Genomic DNA, 23830 nt, shown 5'->3' on the forward strand with positions numbered 1-23830 from the left:
ATACTGGTGTAAACACTATTAAAGAAAGAAATCATAGCATTATTTGTGCACTTGTTACTCAAGAATCCAAATTGGTGAGGAGTAAGAATTTTATATTTAAGCAGAAACGATAAGAGCCTTTTTTTTACCAATCGTTCGATGATCTTTGATAAAGTGGGAAGGAGTGCGATAGTTTAAAGCTTGTTGTTTATCTCTTCCCTTATGCAAAGGAATAATTATTGCAGTCTTAAGGCAGGTAGGAAAGACTCCATTTTGGAATGACTTGTTAATTAAGTTTGTTAGATAGATTAAGGTGCAATTTGGCAGATTGGAAAACATTTTGAGAGTGAGCCCATCTGTACCAGATGATGATTTGTTTTTTATTTCATTTATTATAGTTTGAAGCTCTATTGATATAATGGGGGTAAAAAAGAAGCTGTGTAAATTTTCATTTGGGAGATATGAACGAGGATTGTGAGAAGGTGTTATGGTAGCCATTAGATTTTTAGCTACATTAACAAAGTAGTAATTAAGGTCCTCAGGTGAAGTAGGGATAGTGCTAGATGAAGAAGTCTTATTTCTTAATTCATTTATAATAGACCATGTTTCTTTGGCAACATTACTTGATTCGGTCATCCTTTTATTATAATAAATATCTTTTGCAGCTTTTATAGTCTTATGGTACATTTTTTTATAAAGCTTGACATAGTTATGAAAAAATACGCTGTCTGTAAATTTTTTCAGGTGTGATAATGAGCGCATGTTTTTTGCAGAAACACGTAAGCCTTTAGTGGTCCATGGCTTATGATGTTTAATTTTGATAGGTCTAAGAGGAAACGACTTATTTGCAATACTTGATAAAGACTTTATAAAACTAGAAAATTCACTATTTATATCGTCAGAAAGAAAATCCCAATCAGCCGTTTGGCATAAGTTCTTGAATTGTAAGAAATTATTTTTGCCAAAAACACGGCCTAATTTACGTAACGTGTTTTTGCCTTTAGAATTTATGAAAAATTTAGTTAATGCAGCTTCATGATCAGAAAATCCGGAATTAAAAACCGTACAATCTACGAATTCAGGAGCAAAAGATGACACGACATAGACGATGGTACTATTTCTAGTTATTCTGGTAGGAAAGTTAATATGCATTACTATACCCATTGAGACGAAAATAGAGTGAAAAGATTCTTGAGCAGCACACACACTGGAAAAATTAATATTAAAGTCGCCACAAAATTAATTTACCTTTTAAGGGCAAGGATTCTAGCAAGCTTAGTAGTTTTTGAAGGACAGTCTGTAAATCAGCGTCAGGTGTTCTATATACACAAATAATATTATAGAGGTCGTATGTATTATGGTAAACTATGGAAAATTCAAATACTTTTTCTGATAAAAAGTTATCTATTTTTTTATTACTAAAGTTAGTTACCAGTGAAAAATCGTTGTTTATAGACATAATCATAGTGCCCCCATGAGATAAATTGGTTCTATTAAATCTTGCTATTGCAGTGTAATTTTGAACAAAAAAAGGTTCATCAATGTTTAGCCAGTATAGCAACTTATTTCTGGAAAATTTACTGACTGAATGTTAAGAGAAATACGCTAAGCTTGCCTTCATCCGATTTATCAGAGGGTGCTTGATATTTGATTATTGAGGGTGCGCGTCACGTTATTTAAAAATTTTTGTTCCTAGATGAGAAACCACTGGAAAAATAATTAGATTGACTTTCTCGTATTTTTTGAAGCCTTAAAATTTTTTCTGAAGAAAAGAAGGATCCAAAAGCGGAGAGATCTTCCTCGGATATACAAGCGTCGGAGGGAGTCTATGTTAGTAGATAGGCCCTCCGAAGCTAGCATTAGCTTGACACTGGTCTTGGTGTGGCCTTCGAGACAGACGTTGGAAGGCTGGTCATAGAGGTATGCCAAGTAGAGCCTAAGAGTTTTTAAGATGGTGGGGCCTCTCAATCTAGCCAACAGGTACCGTCCATTTTCCGCATCAGATTTTTGGGATAGTCGCACTACTGGAGGAGTCATCGGGTCCATATTATGCAGTCCATCATCATCGTTGGCCTTCTCCACAAGTTTGAAGCTGACATTTTCTTGCCCAAATGACTTAGATGCAGCTATCGCATCTTTTTCTGAACCAATTTGAAGCATATTGAGCTGATTTGAGACAGGTTTGGGAGTTAAGGTTTTATTAGCTGCCGGTGGTAATGGACCCATCCTCCGTCCATCCACTACAACACCAGCCGGCCATACGTTCGGCTCTTTTAGCTGGCTAAAATGATCCTTGTTTTGGACACCTACTTTAACTAGCTGGAGTTCACACTGTCTTCATTTTGCATGAAGGGAAAACATCGAATAAAAGCATTAGTCTGGAGCTTATCTTTAACGTAGTGAGCGAGCCGGTTTGCTGTATAGTCAGGAGAAATATTGGAGACGATTAAGTAATGCCATTCTTCCCTAGTTATGGTTTTCTGAGGTGAAACCGTTATTCTTTTTATAGGGGGCAAAACTTCTGATTCCTGATCGGTCTGTATAGAAATGGAAATGGATCTTTTTGCTATTTGTGGAATGTATTTAGGGATTTCTTTTTCCTTAACTGTCAACTTTTCCATTTTAAGGGCCATTTGATTAATACTCTTTCATAAATCTTCCATTTCCTTGGCAAGTTCTTGTTTAGGAGAATCATATATCTGGATCTTGGCGGATTCGTCGTGATTTCCCAAAAGAAGTGAAGACAGGTTAAAGAGCTGTTGTTTCATATCCCTGATTGAGTAAAACATTGACTCTTGACCATTTTCAGATCTACTATTGGCAAGCAAGTTGTGAATGTCATCCATTTTCTCGAACAAAACCTTCCATTTGGGATCATTTTGACTCAAGATGTCATATAGTTCTGCAATGACAGGGTAGAGATCCGTATTCTTTTTGAGACATGAACCCAAAGCATCAACAATGTCTAAAAGAATCTGCGCTTTTTGTAACTGTGAAACCTTGTCGTGAAGGTATTTTAAGGTAGGAGAGTCACAAACATTGCAGAAGAATCTAATGTTATGGTACTTTTGATTATACAGTAACTTTGTTGTGGCCTTATTTAAACCAGTACAGGACATGCAAAAATTCCAGCGACATTCCCCGCTACAGCGAAGCTTATATTTTTCTTTCTCCAAGATGGTCTTTTGACAGGAATCACACTTAAATTCAGCCATAATTTCTAAGGATTGATTTCAAAAAGTGTCCAAATATTTAAATAAAAAATATTGTTCCGTGAACGAGAACTATTTGTAAAGCAAGAGTCCGGAACTGTTTATTATCAAATCACACGCACTGCGAAACCTTGATTTTGTAGAGTTAAAGTTCAATAAATCGCGATTTTAAGGTCAAGTTTAGGTTAACAGGTACCTACTAATTTAATCGGAAATCAAAACTCATGTTTATACAGGAAGCAAATCAAAACTATTTATACCGAAAGCACACGTACAACAAAATTTCGCATCGCGTCTGATAAGGTCAAAAACAGAAAGACAAATCTAAACAAATCAAAACAAAACTTATCAACCATCAGAGCCGATGAGCGAAGACACAACCGTCTCGTACGACTACCAATAATCGAATGTGTTTATAAGGGTTTGTAATTAGTAAAAGTTTATATAGTAAAAGTAAACTCTGTATATTATTCTATGATAAACAATACAGACAGACAATTCACAATAATTCGGTTTTGAGAAACAGTGAACCAAATACGTTTAAATAAGGATGCTGATAAACTTGCGTGCATAGAAATCGGCCCACTGTAAACTTTTGACTTTAAATATATATTTTTTTTAATTATCCATCAGATCAAAAAAAGAAATATGCTGTTTGAAAGACAGTTTAATATCCTTTAATGTGAGTGGAAATTTTTCAAGAAGGCTTATCGTTTATATGCGTAGCAACCGGTAAACAAATGAACCGTGTTTATGTGGTGATTGTAACGAATATAACAAATTTGTCAAATAATAACATTATTGCGTTTGCCACTGAAATTTGCATATTATTCGTTTTTCATAACCTCAATAGTGTTCAAGTGTGTTAATTTAATGCATACTATACCACAAAAAGCCGCCCAAGTTATTGCTTTAATCGAAAATGGACTTAGTCAGCGAGCTGTTGCTAGACAATTGGATATGACTCGCGCAGCGGTTCGAAGAGTGTGCCAACGTTATAAAGAGACTGGATCTTTTTTCCAGTGAGACGAAGACTGCAGGAAAATAACCTGACCCCTATTTCATAAATTTATACTCATATTAAAGGATATTAAATTGTCTTTCAAACAGCATATTCCTTTTTTTGATCTGATGTATTTAAAAAAATATATATTTAAAGTCAAAAGTTTACAGTGGGCCGAGTTCTATGCACGCAAGTGTACATTATCCATGTATTAAATAAGGAGAAAACTATATGTGACCTGAATCAGACCAGGCGTGTCGCTTACAAATCGTCAAAAACTAGGCAATCCGCTATACTCACAAATGACAATGTTATTTAGAATCACTCATATCGCGTGATCGTGTCGAGATTTTGGAATCCCAATGATGGTTTAAATATTTAAATGATTCGTGACAGGTCACACGTCAGCGTCGTCAACTTTATTACTGTCATTTAATATATTTTTGTTGGCAACACTGAAAATGTTCAGAGTGACCAACATCAAAAGGACACAACCACTATAAAAATGGCGGCCACTAGGCAGTGGTCATTTTTGGGTATGGGAGCCATATGCATTAGCAGTCCAGGTATAGTTATTAAGTTCGTGAGGCTAAAGAATTATGAAAAATGACCGCATTTTATTTGACATAATTTGATGCTTGACAGTCCGTGCACGCTCGGTAAAAGCGGTAGCTTAAGTAGTTTTGTATTCTTAACGCCATCTAAATTTCGAGGAGTAGAAACTTTTTAGTGTTCGTGTGCGTAAATCTCCCAAGCTTTCAGGGCCCTGGACTGGTGCGACCGAGCCGAGGCGGGAGGCCTAACAGAAGCAGCTTGGCTCTCCTCCCTCACCTGTTTGTGCTAACTGCTGCCTAAATTCAATATGTGAACATATGTGACAAATTTTTTTTTCCCGATTTTTCTTTTTCTTCTTTGTTATGGCTTCTGCACCTTTCGGGCAATTTGCAGGCTCATGTAGTTTGATTCCGGATTCTTAAATAGAAGAAATAGACACACTGCTTGCAAAAAACCGCACCTTTCAGTCTCAATTTGCACTTTGTGAGTTCTTTTACTGGTGTATATAACTTCACCTTAGGAACAAGTTTTATAGTATTTTGTACACAGAAAACAGACCAAGGATTTCCTCTTTGTGTTCTATGATTTTGTAAAACATCGAACAAAACGTGCTATTTGTGAATTGAAACTTAAATATACAGGGTGGCCATTTGAAAACGAAACAGAGCCTATTTTGGGTCCCTCAGAACATTTGCGAAAAAATCCTCGGACCCGTCAATTTTTGATTCAAGGGGGAAACATTTTTTTGCTAGTTTCGCCCCCTTGAGGGCAAAGCCCTAGCGGGAGTGACAAGGGCCCCCAAAATTTTAAATGGAACGGGGGGTCGAGTGATACCTTATTTTGAAGGTAGTTTTATGTATTAGGATTATAACCCTAAAGTTTTAAATCGTTACTATTTGCCTAGTCGATACAGGGGTAATAAAAGTTACAAAAAAATGTTAAAAAGTATAATTTTAAATAAAGGGCTTAAAGATAAAATCAATCAAGTAAATGTTCAAAATGTTGGCCTTCGACTTCCATACAATAATACAGGTTTTGTTCAAACCTTTCCGTACATTTTGCAAAATGTCTGGGGTGATTTGACGACATTCATCAATTATTCTTTGTCGCAAATGGTCTAGCGATGTTGGCTGACTAGCATAAATTTTAGTTTTTAAATGGCCACATAAAAAAAATCTAACGGTCTTAAGTCCGGGGAACGAGGAGAACATTCAATAGCTCCTCTTCTTCCAATCCATTGTCCTGGAAACGTTTGGTCCAAATATTGACGAACCCTTGCAGCATAGTGGGGTGGCGCCCCATCTTGCTGAAATACTAGACGATTTTCCAATTACTCGTTGTTATTTTCTAGTATCTTCACTAATGCTGGATGAATTGTATTTTCTAATAACTCCAGGTACATCTCTCCTGTTAAATTTCTAGGTAAAAAAAAGGGGCTTCGATATGTTTACCAAAAATGCCAGCCCAAACATTTAATTTTTCAGGAGGTTGTGTATGCACCTCACGAAATATTCTGGGATTTGAATCAGCCCAATAGCGACAGTTGTGACGATTCACAGTACTGTTTAGGAAAAAGGAGCATTCGTCAGAAAAACATACATTAAATAGAAAGTGTGGATCATTGGCGGCTTGTTCAGATATAGTTTCACAAAATTGTACTCGCCTATCAAAATCGTCTTCGTTTAGTTCTTGTACGAGATGCATTTTGTACGGATGAAACTTGTTTTTTTTTTTTTAATATCTTCTGAATGCTGCTTCTTTTAATACCAGGCACGGTTGATAACTTCCTTGTGCTCAGTGTAGGATCTTGCACAATATGGCCTAAAATAGCTACTTCTAAAACTTCATTCACCACTGGGTTATCCATTTCGCGCTTCTTATTAGCCACAGACCCAGTTTCCCTAAATTTTTGAACCAATTCCAAAATGAACTTGCGATGGACCTGTCGATTAGGATGTTGTAGTGTGTTAAAGAGCTGGGCAGTTCTATTAGCATTTTCATTGATCGCAAAGAAAAGAGAAATTATTTCAGCTCTTTCAGCAAGTGAATAAACCATTATCACACTCAATGTTGTAACTAACTAACTTTAAAGAGCTATTTGTTTGACACACTATGATCTGACAGCAGTAATTGACAACCACTATTAAACTTCAAAATGTTGCTATAATAACAGTCTCAACAATAACCAAGAGTTCTCTTGCAGAATTGGCATAGATACCTACGGGTATTAAAAAAAAAAACAACAGAAAGTACGGTTCACAATGTAGTAGAACAACATTTTTTGTATTTATTTAACTGCTAAATTTACAAGCATTTTTTTTTCATAAAAAATTTTGACATGTTTTTGTAACTTTTATTAGCCCCTGAATCGACTAGGCAAATAGTAACGATTTAAAAAATAAGGGTTATAATCCACATAAAAATACTTTCAAAATAAGGTATCGCTCGACCCCCCGTTCCATTTAAAATTTTGGGGGCCCTTGTCACCCTTGTTGTTAAGGGGGGCGAAACTAGCAAAAAAATGGTTCCCCCTTGAATTGAATCAAAAATTGACGGGTCCGAGGATTTTTTCGCAAATGTTCTGAGGGACCCAAAATAGGCTCTGTTTCGTTTTCAAATGGCCACCCTGTATATGAAATATTATGAAAACGGAAAATTTCTTTATCATAATTTTTTACGATAATAACTAATAAAATAATAGACAAAATCACAAAACTACAGATAAAATAATACTATTGGTTATGACAAAAAATCGGCAAAATACATATGGATTATCGACTGCCCGCTTGCCATTGCACAACGTGAAATTTTGGATTTGATATCAGAGGCTCTAGCTGGCCACTTGTACCAAAGATGACATGTCGATGTCAAATGTCTGTCTATTTATTTTGACGTAAGCATAGTAGCCAGTGCCAGCTGTTTTAAATTAAAAAGGTATTTACTAATAACAAAACAAGATAAACAATTCTGCAAGAAACAAGAAATATGTTTTTAATTACTACATTTTAAGAAAATAATATAAGTCTTTATAGCCTATGTGTTAATCCACCAGTAACATGTTTGAGTTTAGTTAAAAAATATTAATTCACCTAATTGACAGAAATTGCCAAAGATCAACATCATTGATAAGCTCACAGAGCTTAAAAAAACAAAATTTTAAATTAAAATGGTGCGAATACGGTGGTTTACGAGGACTTCCAGAATTGTCGCATTATGTAGTGCTGCAAATTTCATTAACAGTGCTGATAGAGTCATTATGCCAATAGCTATTGTACCCATGACAAAAGTTTTTGGATGGAGTCTACACTTGCAAGGATGGATACTTTCTGCATTTGCTTTGGGATATTTTACAAGTCAGTTAATAGGTAGGTCAAAATTATTGGTTAAGTTCAGATATCCTCCTGGGACCCGGACATGTTTTTGTTAAGTTAGGGTTGTGAGGCTTTTAAATATAATAAAAAATACCTAAATAAACATTGTTTATCATAGCACAGATCATACCGTTGTACAACTACTATTTCGCCATCTTGTCTTACAATTTGTTCCGAGCTGCCTCTACCTATTTTGGCCATTATTTTTTCCGAAGTAAAATTTGCTGCCGCTGGTACACAAGATTTCATAATGGTTTAATAATTTTAGGCCAGTACAATATTTTTCTTGTTGACGAAGATATTCAAGAAGTGGTATTGTCATGAAATATCAATTGCAGTACACATGACTTCCAGGAAATAATGTCCTTCCAAGGTGAAAAACAGCAGAAGGTCCAACACCAAGTGGTTTTACAGAATCATCTGAAAAAATATCTTTTCCTTGATATAATTCAAAGTCTATGACAAGACTATCAAGGGCAGCAACAACAAAATTTTTCAAGCCCTCTGAATTTGGCTTTCCTCTAACGAACTGCTTCATTTTACAAGTCCCTGTAAATGGGATCATATGTTCATCTACAGCAACCACTTTCTCTCCTAGGTAGCTGCAAACACCCCTGCCATACTGCTTTTATAATAGGACATACTTTCCCAAATTTGTCAGACCTGCGTACCTCTTCAGCGATGCTGCCATCAATGACAACCACAATCACACACTTTTTGGAATAACTCATCTTCAAAGTACATGGCTAAATACGATTTTGCAGTCCAATCATACCAGAGCTCTGCGCTGCATTCAGAGTACTAGAGGAGCTTGAAAATTTAGAGGTGCAAAAGTATAATCTCTTCTCCAAGACTTTCGCTTTAAAGGATCCACAGATTGCTTGGCCATTTTTAAGTTTTCTCTCAGGACACTAAGAGGAATTCTATCTTCTTCTTCTTCCTCCTCACTGCTGCTTACTAGTTCTTCATTAATTATTTCTTCTTCTTTCCCCATTAAATTATTCATAGTTTGAATTTCTTTCTCATCATCAGACATTTCAATGTCAGAGTCATCATTTCCAATGATTTTTAGTATTTGCTCCAATTTTTCGTCATCTTTCCCTGGCCGAAGCACTCTTTGATTGCCAAAAATTCCTAAAATAAATTTTATGAGTTAATTTAAAATGTGCATGAAATAGACCCAATGTCCATTTAAATGGACGCGAATAACTTAGGGTAATACAAAACTTATTTAATTTTTTTATTATTGTAATGTAATTTAAATTTGTCTATTAAACATTTGCAAATAAAAACTTTCACAAAAATCATTACAAAACGTTAAAAAATAGGCTACATACCATCATAACGAGAACCATGTGCAGCCACCATCAAAACAAACAGAAAACAAACAACTGATTCCCAGCACATGTGCACAATTAAAATCGAACCGAAATTACTGGCAGAGCCTCACCCCTAAAAGATCACCTCTCTGAAGTGAGGGAACTCAAGAGAACAGTATAAATTTCACAACCAATCATATTAACTTAGCCTAATTCTTTTTTCTCATTCAGTAATTTAGTAAAAATTTTATACTATCTATTCTTCAAAACACTACAAAATATTTAAAAAAAAAATTAAGAATTATACATAGTTGGTTTGATAAAAATTATTAACTTTCAATTAGTATAGAACTTAATATAGTATATAAAGGGTGTTTTTTTAATATTGTGATAAAATTTAGTGGTTTATTCCTGGGACAAAATAAAGAAAAAAAGTTCCTATGAACATATGTCCTAAACATGGATTGGATGTCCTAAACTTGGATTTTATACTAGAGGGTGGTAAAATTGAAAGAAAAAACTTAATTTTTTGATAAATTTGATGCTTTTTGATTTTTATTAATGAAAATTGGTACTCAGTTTCTAAGCATCCATAGCATTTTTCCTATACACAATTAATTTTTTTTTATTCATTATTGGCTCATATTTTTTTAAAAAGAAAAGAATAGGCCACTGGTTTTCATCTAATAAAAATACTTTTGAATTCTTTCAACAGGCATTTCTCAACAGGCATAAACAGCTTGATCTGCATTAGTTTAAATTTTAAAAATCTAGAAACACAGGTGATACTATGTTGGAATTTCTTTCAGAGTGATACCTCAGGCTCAATACCAGTGCTTCTGCCTTCTGTGATATGTTGAAAGCTTTTGATTGCATTGCACCATACAACCATGTTATACAACTTGACTTTGTACCTAAAGTACTAAATTTACATGCCTCAGATCTCTTCGCCTCGAACTTTCTTTCATGTGCAAAAATCAACTCAAAAATACAAAGATCAAAAAAAGAAAATAACAAACAACTTTTAAAAAAACTATTAATCAGAAATTACTGGCTTGAGTTTATCTTATATCCATCTGACAACATCAATGCACAATGGGATCTTTTTATGGAAAGCATCTTGTCTGCATTTGAGGAGAGCTTTCCTATCAAGACTATTGTGTCAAAAAAAACATTCAAAATAACACTGGCACTGTGCACTTGAGGTTGTTGAGAGTAAGAGATAACTTGATATATTATTTGTTATTAGTCAGAACAATCCCCAATATACAGAAGCATATAAATGGCAAAAAAAACAGTATAATTCTATTCTGGCCAACTCTAAAAAACATTCTTATCAGAATAAAATATTACAATTAGAAAATAAATCAAAGGCAGTCTTACAAGGTCAATGTATACTGGAGAGAGAGCCTAATGTAGTGTGCAATCACAATTTTTATATGCTTTTACATATCAAAAATATATAAAAAAATACAGTATTAGTACTAAATATAGTCTGAAAACTCATTAATATTAAACAAATTAAAATAATATAAACACAGCTTATTACTCAAACATATTTTATATACAACGAATATACACATATCATTAAACAAATATTAAGTAAAAAAGACAAGGCACTAGAAACCTTAAAGATCATTAAAACTATTACTAAGGTATTCCTCAAGAGAATGAAATGACTTTGCAATGAGATAATTTTTAAATTTTTTTTATAAAAAGCCTTTCTGATAATTGCCTGCCTGACATGGACTAGTAGAACATTGTATAGCTGCACAGCTATACAATGTCCATGTAAACATATCAGAGGAAGCTCTTACTAAAATTTCATTAAATGACAATCTGGAACTATATATATTTCCAAACTCTTCAGAACTCATTTTTAGTCCAGTTTCTTTAGAGGAAGTAAATGATAGCATTAAAAATTTAAAAAACAAGAAAAGCTCAGGCTGTGATGGGCTATCTAACAACCTTTAAAAGTATGTGCCATGAAGTATTTTTTTCCATATAATTTGATATGGTTAGTTTTTAAATCAGGTGATAAATAAGCCCATAAGAAGAAAAAAACTAAATCACATAAATAAATGCATCTAGTTAGTAAAAGGCTTTGATTTCTTGAATAGGATGCTGTGTTTTGACGCGTTCTTCAATTATTTTTCAATTGACATAATACATGATCAAGTGCATCTTGTCAAGTGCAATTTTAGTGTTTAGGAAATCTATGCCTTTCAAAGGATCTCCCTGAAGTGGTTCTGCTCTTACCTCATCAGATTGTAAGCGGAGGGTTTTGTTTAATAATTCATGTTCCTCTGAATTACCTATTTCTTTTGGTGTCCCACAGAGATTAGTTAGGGGCTCCTGCTATTCTTAATCTACATTAACGATTTGCCTCTATTGAACATTCACAGACACTTCACAATTTTTGCAGGTGGTAAAACTATACTTTGGCATGTCAGGGATTCTCAAAGATTGAAGTGTGCTGTTCGCGATAGGGAGTGTCTAAAGGAATGGTATAATTGCAATAGTCTGGTGCTCAACAATTCCAAAACCAATATTCTGAACTTAAATGCAACTTAGGTGACATATTTTTGAACAGTTAGAACATTGTTCTATTTATGTATTGCAAAGTTTCTTTGCCTTTCCATTGATGATTCCATAAAATTTGAATGCCACATAATTCAGTTGAACAGAAAATTCTCTTCTCCTTATATTATGTCATTCAACCTGGGATTGGCAGTGGCACTTATGTCATATTTCTCTCTAATCGGATTACATGTTTATGCTATAACAGTTATGGTATTCTATTCTGGGAGTCCTGTTCAGAATACTTGTTTCGTTGATGTGTTATGTTACATGCGACAGTTGTGTAGACCACAGTTCCTTAATCACTCTTTCAAAATGTTGTCCTGCATTTGTGCCTGGTTCACAGAAAGTTCATAGAGGAACTGTATTTCACTCAGCCAAATGACACAAGACATATTTTTTTCCTATCTGTACCTATACTGAGGCCTAAGTGAGTGAAAATAACAAACCTTTTTTCCCCGTAGGGATGAAAACGATATATTTCATGTCTTGCCTAGGCTTGTCCCTGTGAGATTACATCCTTCATTTCAACTATACTTTTGTCGTATCTATCCTAGCCTCTGCGCCGTCTAGTGTCGCCGTACCTTAACCCCCCTATCCACAGTGCCCTGTCAATCCAAACGTACGGAGGAAATCCGCACGGCTACGTTCGTCGTTACCTATAACTGTCGTCTAGGCCTTAAGTGGGGTCAAGCCTAAGCAAGACATGAAATATATCGTTTTTGTCCCTAGGGGGAAAAAAAATTTATTGTTATTTCATGACGTCTGCTTGACCCTGTGAGAGGTTTTTGTTTCCTGAAGAGGAGCGGACTATGAATGGTGAAGGAATTATCTAAACTCAAGATCCATGAGTAAATTAAAAAAAAATAAAACAAAGGACTGCAGTTATTTTAAGAATATATTATGATAGTTAAATCTTTCTTTAACAACAGACTTTAAAAATACATAACAGTTTAAAATAAATGTTCTTCCAACACAACAAAACAGAATATTCAGAACTCCTGCTTCAAACAGCGGTTTAAACTACCATTTACTAATACATTTTGACATTCCTTTCTAGGAAATCGTTGGACTTCTTTAAAGTAGTATTTAAACACATTTTGCTTATTTGTCAGCCGGCAATCCCTCTGGGGTCTTGTAATGTTACGATTATTGTATGTAACATTGTAATATTATGTTTTTGGGCTGAATAAAGAATTAAGAGAAACTGAAGATATATATATATATATATATATATATATATATATATATATATACATATTAATAAAAAAATCGTTTATAGCATTTAAAATATCCTTTTCAGATTTTTCTGGAAAATTATTAAACAGACTTTGTTTTTTACAATTAGGACGAGTTATATTTTTTAGTAAGGTCCAAGTAGCTTTTGTCTTATTTTCTGAGGCTTCAATAAAATGTTGACTAGACATTTTTTTGGCTTTTTTAAAATTTTTTTTAATGATTCCAGTATACTTTCTATAAAATTGAAGTGTGACTTCCCCCCTAATTACTCTTTGATATAGATAGAACCCTTTTATTCCTGCAAGAAACCTTTAGACCTGTTGTTATCCATTTGTTTGATCTGTGCATTGGGTTTTTAATAGTCCTATTTGGACAGGTTAAATTTAGTTTTTCAGTTAAGATGTGGTTAAATTTACCGTATGCCAGGTTAACATCAGTCACATCCAGGACACCATGCCAGTCCACACCCTCTAGTTCCTGCAAAAACTGTTGTATTCTAGCCTTTGAAAAAGATCTTACAGAAATGTAGCCGTCTTCCCTGGCTTCAGTTTCTAGTTGACCTATAGAAATATTCTGGGCATAATGATCAGACAGAGCCGACCCAACCACCGATGGATTCCTAAAATCCTTAAAGTTAACAAATATGTTGTCAATACATGAAGCACTCTTTTTTGTGACCCTAGTGGGTTCAAATATTGATTGTTCAAAATTGAAACAATTCAAAAGGTCAATAAGCCTACTTTTTTCCAGATTACCATTTAAAAAATCTACATTAAAATCACCACAGCATACGACATTAAAATTCTTGAATTGCCTATGTAAAATTTGTAACACTACTTCTAAATTTTCCAAAAAAATCTTAAAATCATACGCATTACTACTTAAAGATATACGCAAATAATAATTAATTTTTTTTCTTTACCTATAACAGCGCAAAATTCACCTTCACCTTCAATGCTACACTCTCTGATTTTTTTAATGTCTTTAAATCCTATGATTTTCTCATTTACTAATATGCATGTCCCTCCATGCTCCTTTTTTTCACGTGCATAGCTAGATACTAAGTTAAACTTATCAATTTTTAAGAAATCTTCAAGATTTCATTACATTTATTACGCACACATTGTATATTTTGATGCAATAAATTAAGGTTCTTATATTTATGGATCACCTGTTCTTGTTGCTGATAGTCAGAGAATCCCTCTTGACTGACCTCGTTTAAATGTGCAGAAAATGGTTTATGACAGTGCCATTTCCCCATTTTTCCGGATCCATTACCCTTTTCTTCTCTCTTTTCGGCACTTCAAGCTTAAAAGAGCCAATGTATTGTTGCTTCCTGGTCTTCATTTTGTAGCATTTTACCTCAATCCCAGTGTTGATTCTTACATGTTCTTGTATCTGTTCTTCCACAACATCTGGTTTAAAACTGGACACAAAGAGGTAGGCTTTGTTTTCAGCCATTCCCAAGGTGACATTTTCATTTTTACCAAAAATTGGGTTTAGCCTGTTTAGTCTGGGACCGCTGAATTTCTTTCGGTTCACCACCTTCCATTCATTTTCCTCATTTTCAATTTTCTCATCCTTTGAATTTTCAGATAAATTATCATTTCCAATTTCTAAATTTCCTTGATTCCCCCTTTGTTTGTTTTTATTTTGATCAGCTTTTGTAGATATGTGAAGCTCTACAATGTCAACAACAGTGTTGCCAACATTATCTTTTTTGACATTTTCATCGTTTGATCCTGCTTTGCTGCCATTAAGCATGTAGCCGCACCTTTAGAGTTTGTGTTGGTTTTGTTGGTAGCCCTGGCGTTTTTCTCAACATTGAGACTGTTGACAGATGCCGCGATTTCCGCCGGTTTTTCTTTGTTTACATTTTTATTTTCCACTTTTTCCTGCAAGTACCTGACCTTTTCCCTCAATAGGTCGCTGTTTTCGTCCAAAAGTCTATTTTTCTCTTGGAGTTCCTTGACTAGCAGCCTCAAGAGCTCGATATCTTCAGCTGACTTTTCTCAGGTTATGTCATCTGGTTTTTGGTTGCAGCAAATTAATTTTAAAATTAAAATTAAAGAGAGCGACAAAATAAATCTACAGTAAATGAAGAAAGCATATGACTTAACGGCGAATTTCTTGCTGCATTGGTTCTGTACAAACAAATAGAAATTTCGAAAATTTCGCGGAGGGTATTTGAGATATTAGATAACTCGAGTCAATATGATAGTTAATTATTTTATAGAGAAAGAACATGTCTGTGTGGGAGAGCCGTGTTTCAAGAGAATATAATTGATATTTAAATGTAAATTCTATTAAATTAGCATGTAAGTTAAATGTTCCAATATTTTTATAGGTTAAAAATATTAAAAACTTATTTTGTATTGTTTCCAATCTGTTAGCATGCATCGCATATTGCGGAGCCCAGACGACGGAGGCAAACCCCAAATGGCTATAAATATAGGCAAAATATAATGTTTTAGAAAGCTTGTAGAGGTTAATAGCCTACTTTTTCTTACAATTAAGCTCAGCATTCAATTATACTTAATGCTTAAGTAATTCATATGTTCTGCGAAAGTTAGCTTTTGATCATATATGACACCCAGATCCTTCACTTTATCAGTCCTCTTAAGTAGAATTCCATTAAAATTATAGTCAAATTGAAATAAATTCGTATTACGTGTGAAACTAATAAATGCGCATTTATTATAATTAAGGTAAAGTTTATTTCTCTGTCAATACTTAAAAAATCTGTTCAAATCGTAACTGGATACGTGGAGGACTGGTGGCTATACTGGGATTGATTAAAAATGTACGACGCTAACCACTGAAGGAGAACTATCACTCTCGGCAAGTCTGAAGCCGATGTACACAGAGTCTACTTACGTATGACAATTCACTGAACAAATTATATATTGCGAGTAAACAACTAAGTTGGAATCAATTGATCGTTGGGGAAAAAATCGTGCTGCTCATCAATAATTATAGGTTTTAGAAAAAGAATCAATGATTCAAAAATTTTACCGAAAATATCAAGTTTACTTATTCGTCTATAATTTTTGACACTAGATTTATCAGCACTTTTCCAATTGCAAGGAAAATCATATTGCTTAAGAGTTAAGTTATACATAATAGATAATGGTTTATACATCAGATGTGCACATTTTTTTTCAAAAAAAGCACGGTATACTATCAGTCCCGACACCATTATTCTCGTCCAAGTCAGACAGAGCTCTCCATACTTCTTCTGAATCTAAAAAGTACGCATTAGGAATAATGGCATCAAATATGGGTGAATTATTATTGATTACGTATTACTACTTTCGATTTGATTCATTCTACACTATGGTTGGTACACTAAGACTTGACAAGAAGCTTGGTCATTTAAATGTGCGGTCTCTTTTTATTAATTTTAATTAATTTAAATTAATGACTGAACTGAATAATTTTGATATTTTGCTTTTATCTGAAACTTGGCTTAATCAAGATGATAATTCCGAGCATTTTAATATACCTAGTTACAGGTAAATTAGAGAGATCGAGTTGGCAGGGGTGGGGGGTGTTGCGGCATATGTGAAAAGTAATTTTATTCTGGAAATGGTAGCTTTCGATTTTAACGTTAATGCACAGTTTGAATATTTAATATTTAAAATAAACGTTGCTAATAAAAACTATGCTTTTTGTGTTTTCTATAAACCGCCAAAATTAAATTTTAATCTCTTAATTTCCGATTTTGATAATATTTTTTCACACCTTTATCACACCGTCGATGAAATTTTTTGTTTGGGAGATTTTAACATAAATTTACTTAATCTGCAAAACCCATTGGTACCCTTATTTGAAAACTATGATTTTGTACAGATCATTGATGAGCCTACACGCATTTCGGGTACTGTTAGCTAATGAGCTAATTTAATGAATTGATGCGATTTTTGTGACAAATAATTCTTTAGTAATAAAATCTGGCGTGATTCCCTTCGGCATTATATCTGATCGTACATTAATTTACTGCGATCTTAATTTAACAAACATTGTAAAAATACCTAAAGTTATTAATAATCGATCTTTTAAAATTTTTAATTTAAACAATTTTTTGAGTGATATGAGGAATTTACCGTGGGATGACATATTTTATGCAACTAATATTGACCAGAAAATATTTATTCTAAATAATTTAATTTTAACCTTATTTAATCATCATGCGCCTGTTAAAGGGTCTTTTATAACCAAGCCTAAGGCTACATGGATAAATGAAAATTTCAAAATATTTATGAGACAAAGGGATGAGGCGTTACAAAAATTTAAAAGGTCAAAACTCCATTTGGATTGGGTAACATACAAAAAGTTAAGAAATTTCACTCTAGCTGCAATAAGAAAAGAAAAGGAAAAGTACTTGGACTCGATGAACGGCAATTCAAAAAAAACTTGGACAGTCTTAAAAAACTTAAAAGTTTGCACAGAAAAAATTTTGAAATTAACTTTTGTTCAAATAATTTTTACGACAATAATCTAAAATTTAATTTCAAAGTATCAGACGAATCGACAGTTCATAGAATATTAAACAATATAAAGAGTAATGGTACTGGAGTAGATGCAGTATCACCACTAATGCTGAAATATTACAGTCCTTACATTGATATGTATATAACCCATATCATACGAGTAAATTGCTGTATAGAGATTGGCTACTTTCCCGATCAAAGGAAAATTTTTGTAGGAAAACCCAAATTTCAGTGGCTTTAATGATTAGATTAGATTAGATTAAAATAAGGGTAAAGTTTCACTGCGACCTAAAAGATCTATTGTGTGCCCCTTTCTAATTACTGCTTGATGTTATTCTCATGTCAAATTACTTCATACAATCCTATGGCTTTAATAAAGGCTAGTAGTTGTGACGGTTCCAGTAATGAGATATTTCCTTCTGGAATTTCATAATTACCGAGGTGCATGGCACGACTTTCGGCAACTGTTTCGCATGTAGTTACTAGGTGTTCTGGGGTCTCTTCTTCTTCCCCACAGAATCTGCATTCACCTGTCTGTTCTAGTTTTAGTTTCCTGCGGTGTTCTCGAAGGTGACAGTGCCCTGTTAGGAATCCTGTTACAATCCGTAGTTTAGTTTTAGTTAAACTTACTAGAGCTTTAGATTTTTTTGGGTCGAGGGTTCCAAGGAACATCTTGGAGTGTCTCAACCCTGGATGATCATCCCAGAGGCTTTCTCTGAGTTGATCCTGCATTTTTGTAAGCTCATATAGGTAAGTATTCTTTCCTATGCCGCAGAAAGGTTCCGGTCCTACAAATTGAGAACCAGATCCCTTTTTTGCCAGAATATTGGCTTCTTCGTTACCTTGCACGCCTGTATGTCCAGGTACCCACAATATTGTGACTTTATTTCTCTTTCCTACCTCATTAAGTTTGCCCAAACAGACCATTTTAGAACTGATGACATGTGAACTCAGTGCTGCTATGGCTGCTTGACTGTCGGTGAAGATTGCGATGTCCTGCTTGAGGTAGTCTTTGTTCAGGATTAATTGAGCGCATCTTTCTATAGCGTGTATTTCCGCTTGAAAGACACTGGTGTATTTTCCCAGTGGCTCTGAGTATTTGGTGCCAGGCCCAAATACTCCAGCTCCTGTTCCTTTTTCGGTTTTAGAACCATCTGTGTACCATTTGATAGTATTCTGTTTAAGTGAGCGGGCGACAGATCCATTTTCCCAGTCACTTTTGCTGTCAATTTTTGTACTGAAATTCCTAACAAAGTGATATTCCCGAGTTATATCGTCCTTGGGAAGATCGAACAGGGGAATGGATCTTGTTTGAGATACCCAGGCTCTCTGATCAATGTCCCTACTGTTCGTTTTATCCCTTGCTAATCTGAACATGGCCCTTTTAGCAGCTCCCTCTACTGCCAGGTGAAGAGGTGCCAGGTCAACTATGACCTCCAGTGCTGCTGTGGGGCATGTTTTCATAGCTCCTGTGATGCATACGCATGCAAGTCTTTGAACCTTGTCAAGTTTACGCCTTACTGTACTTTGTAGTGTCATGCCACACCACTGCCCCATATGTGATTATGGGTTTAACCATCATGGTGTACATCCATCGCAGTATTTTTGGGGAGCATCCCCAGTTTTTACCCACTAGGTTCCTACAGATCATAATGGCTTTAGTGGCCTTGTTTACTGTGAATTCTAGATGCTTGTTCCAACTAAGCTTACTATCCAGTGTCACTCCTAGATATTTTACTTCATCCGATGTATGTACAACTTGTCCGCCCAGGTGGATGTCCCTGGTGGGTTGCATTTTCCTTTTACGAGTGAATGGTACGATAGTAGTTTTCGCTGAATTTATGCTCAGCCCCACTGATGTGCACCATTCTTCCGTGATGCTTAGGCTTCTTTGTATGAGGTCGTATAAAGTGCCCTTATACCTGCCTTTGACTATAATAACGATATCATCAGCATATCCTATGCAGGTGAAACCGAGATTTGTCAATATCTCAAGTAGTTCATCGACTACTAGACTCCATAGTAAGGGTAAGGTCCCCCTCCTTGAGGCGTGCCACGAGTAGTTTTGATGCCTGTGGTCTGTTCGCCCACAGTAGTCTCAGCCGTACGCGTGGCAAGCATTTGACAAATCCATCGGATTATGGTTTTGTTCAAATTTCTTTTTTCCAGGGCATTTTTTACCGCTACATGTGACGTGTTATCAAATGCCCCAGATATATCTAGAAAGGCGCAGATGGCTGTTTCTTTCTTATTCAGGCTTTTCTGGATGATTTGTGTCAGTTGATATAGTGCGGTTTCTGTGGATCTGCCCGCTCTATAAGCATGTTGACACTGATGTAGAGGTGCTCTCTCCAGAATGTCATTCCTGATATGGTTGTCTACAATTTTTTCTATTGTTTTCAGAATGAAAGACGTAAGGCTGATAGGTCTAAAAGATTTGGGGTCAGTCCCATCTTTTTTTCCTATTTTCGGTATGAAGGTGACTTTTGCCCTTCGCCAGCTACTGGGAATGTATCCCGACGCTAAGCTCGTCCTTGCTATTCTACTCAGGTGAGGAAGGACTTTCTCTTGTCCGTTTTGTAGGAGAGCAGGAAAAATTCCATCCACTCCCGGTGACTTGTACGGTTGAAAGGTGTTTATTGCCCATTTCAACCTTTCTGTCGTAAAGACGGTCCATGCAACTTCCCAGTCCTCTTTTTTAGGATTGGTGTACTTTATTGGGACCGTTTCTATAGGTTCGCACCCTGGAAAGTGTGTTTGAAGTAATAGGATGGCTTGCTCCTCTTCTCCCTTCGTGTAGGTGCCATCTGGCTTTTTGAGGGCCATTATTGGGTATGTGCCTCCCTTAGCCATTGCTTTGTGCAGTCTAGCCGCAGTCGGAGTGTTAGCTTATGGCTTTAATGAACTTCGCATTATCAGTATCCTTTCGGCTTTGTCAATAATTTTTGAAAGAATCCTGTAGGAGCAAATGTATGAGTATTGCATGAACAATAACATTATTCCTAACACTCAATGTGGTTTTAAAAAGGGTTATGGCACGTCGGTAGCTTTGATAAATGTACTGGATGATATATTTAGAGCACAAGATACAAAAATGAATACGATTTTGGTGTTGTTGGACTTTTCGAAGGCATTTGACACTGTAAATCACGATTTGTTGGTGGCCAAATTGCAATATTATGGATTTTACAACGATATCTTGCATGCTTATAAAATATCTATCCAATAGATTCCAATCGCTGAGCTGTAATAATATTTTTTCTGATAATAGAGCAGCTATAGCATCTGGCGTTCTCCAGGGGTCAATTTTTTATGCCCCTCAATGTTCCTTATTTAAACTTCAGACTTACGAAAATCATTGAACTTTTGTAAGATTCAGGCTTTTGCTGATGACACGCAGATCTACATGTGCTTGGATATGAAATATTTTAAAGAAATGGAGTTATGCATTAATGAAGATCTTAAACTTTTATGTCAATTTTCTGAAGATCACAATTTAAAGCTTTATTCGGAAAAATCTAATGTTATGGTTTTCGTAACAAAAAAATAGCGAGTTTTTAAAGAATCATTTAAATATAATTATAAATAATTCGAAATTAACATTTATCGACAGTACTAAAAACTTAGGGGTTGTTATCGATATTTAACTAAGATTTCAAGAACATTTAAGAAAACATATACAAAAATAACTTTTTTGAAAAAGTTAACTATGCCGCTGCATACCAGTGCAATCTTCCGTCGATCCTTTTTACATAACGCTGTAAAGCAATATAATTCAATACCGGAATGTTATCTTACTTTAAGCACTAAAAATTTTAGGAGGAAGTACAAGACTTACTTATTTAATCAAAGTAGCCAAATTTAATGATAATATTAAGATTTCTTTAACCTTAAGATTATTGGAATATTTGCATATATATATTTTTTTTTTTCTTATCTAATAATTAATGTTTTAAATATATTTTTTGTGTAATAAAAGTGTTTGGATTTCCAATTTAAAAGCTAATAACCGACCAGCAAGACAATTTCTTATAGGCCAACTTTAACCCTAACAAAAACATAATTTATTATACTTCTTGGAAACCATCATAGGATTATATTTGGAAATTTGGAGCGAGAATATATTTAGAAACAGTAATTTAAATACTGAAGGATTTTATCACAGATGTAAATATAGTAGTATAATAGTACAGATGTAATAGCACTGCGGAGCTATTTACATCTGTGGTTTTTATAATAAATTTTAAAAAGTTTCTCTATTTTTGTCCGAGAGTGTAGGTTACGAGGGGAGTTTAATCTGTTTATGTTTATTTTCAGAGAATTTAGTATTTTTCATTTTATTTTAATTTAATTAAACAATGAATAATTAAGATTAAAAAATGAATAATTTCTCAATGAAACATTGATTTATATTTTGATTTTTTTTAGGAAGTTTTTGGGCGTCCAGACTAGGAGCCAAAAATGTTCTTATCTTCAGTGTCATGATGTGGAGTATAGCTACTTTTATTACACCATTTTTAGCTAGTAGTGTGGCTGCATTAATAGTATGTAGGATAATTTTAGGATTCGCAGAAGGTCTAGGTAAGAATTAATTAAAAGATAGAACTATTTTAATGGCCACTACTAAAACTTTGAACTGGTTTAAGAGATTTTTTAACTATAAATATTTCCAAATATGCTATTTTAATATGAGGTGGTTTTTTGTTAAACCTGCTGTTAATTTGTATCACAGCTGAAAGTCAGTAAGATAAAATTTCACATGTGAAAGCTGCATTTCTGCCAAATTCCTGGGCATATTTAGGTGTTAAAATATTTAAATGTAGTTCAAAGTTCCCTAGTTTCAGTTAATATTCTAAATCCAGGTTTTTCTTTTCTAGGTCTACCTACTATATTTCACCTCTTTGCTCACAGTATACCTGTCGAAGAGCGCTCTAGAGCATTCTCCTATCTACTTGCGTCAGGTTCAGTGGGTCAAACAGTGGCGTCTATACTGTGCCCTCATCTAAACTGGGACTCATGTTTCTTCTGGTTTGGCTTTTTTGGATTTATATGGGTTATTATATGGTACTGTAGCTATCCCAGAGAAGCATTCGAGGACACCATTCCTTTAGTTATGCCAAAGATTATCTCCCACAATATTCGGTGGGCAGACTTTATTTTAAGTAAACCTTTATGGGCCATTTATTGTGCACATTTTGCTATGAATTGGTCCTCTTATATAATCATGAACTGGTTGCCAACTTATATGCATACCTTTTTGGGAGCAAACTCTCATAGTTTAAGCTTAACAGCAGTTCCGTACATTGTCAATTCAATGTTTGGAATTGTATCAGGTCATGTTGCAGATGGTCTTTTAATGAAGAGCTGGAGCGTACTTAACGTACGAAGGCTTATGACCTGTATCGGGCTAATAGGTCCCGCCCTATTTATGGCTATATTCGGTGTAGTGGAACATCTCGCCTTTGCCCTGATACTTGTAAGTATTTCCATGGGTTTGAGTGCCTGCAACTCAGCTGGTCATTTAAGCAACCATGTAGATGTGGCGCCGAATCACGCAGGAACTACTTTTGCTATTAGTAATACTATTGCCACCATACCTGGGATACTTTGTGGTCATGTGACTGCTAGTGTAGTGACAATGTCAGACGGGAGATGGCTTGGCGTATTTTTGGGCGCTACTTTCGTTAATTTAACAGGAGCTTTTATTTATTTCACCAATAGCGTTGCAACGCAAATTTTGTAAATATATAATTTTTGTTTTGTGTATAAATTTGCTTCTTTATTATCTCGCGGGTATATAGTAGGATTCTGTATTTTGTATAATTTAGAAATCAGTGGCATGCAATCCAGAGAAAGAGCGAGATATTATTTACCACATTTCATTATATAATATTAAAAATTTTGAAAAATAATCTGATCTGTTCTGTACTTACCACATTTGGTGCAAGAACATTTTTTGTTTGAAAAGAAAACTACCAAATTGAACTACATATTTTGAACTTTTATGTCAATAAACAAATTTTAAATAAAAATTATTTAAAAAAGAATTGAGGTCCCTTAATCGCTACCTTCATTGTGA

At 34.6% G+C, this 23830-nt stretch overlaps 2 protein-coding genes across 2 annotated transcripts in view; one reads left to right on the forward strand and one right to left on the reverse strand.

The window, feature by feature from the left end:
- Window positions 1-23830, reverse strand: part of LOC126749023 (structural maintenance of chromosomes protein 2-like) — a 445423-nt gene that overhangs the window by 153400 nt on the left and 268193 nt on the right. The gene's annotated exons all lie outside the window — the stretch shown is intronic.
- On the forward strand, window positions 7639-23798 carry LOC126749040 (uncharacterized). The gene is made up of 3 exons (XM_050458654.1): window positions 7639-8114; window positions 22180-22332; window positions 22629-23798. The coding sequence occupies exons 1-3, from the start codon at window positions 7916-7918 to the stop codon at window positions 23492-23494; spliced, it is 1218 nt and encodes a 405-aa protein (XP_050314611.1). The 5' UTR covers window positions 7639-7915; the 3' UTR covers window positions 23495-23798.

The sequence above is a fragment of the Anthonomus grandis genome, chromosome 2 (genome assembly GCF_022605725.1).
Source record: "Anthonomus grandis grandis chromosome 2, icAntGran1.3, whole genome shotgun sequence".
NCBI lineage: Eukaryota > Metazoa > Arthropoda > Insecta > Coleoptera > Curculionidae > Anthonomus > Anthonomus grandis.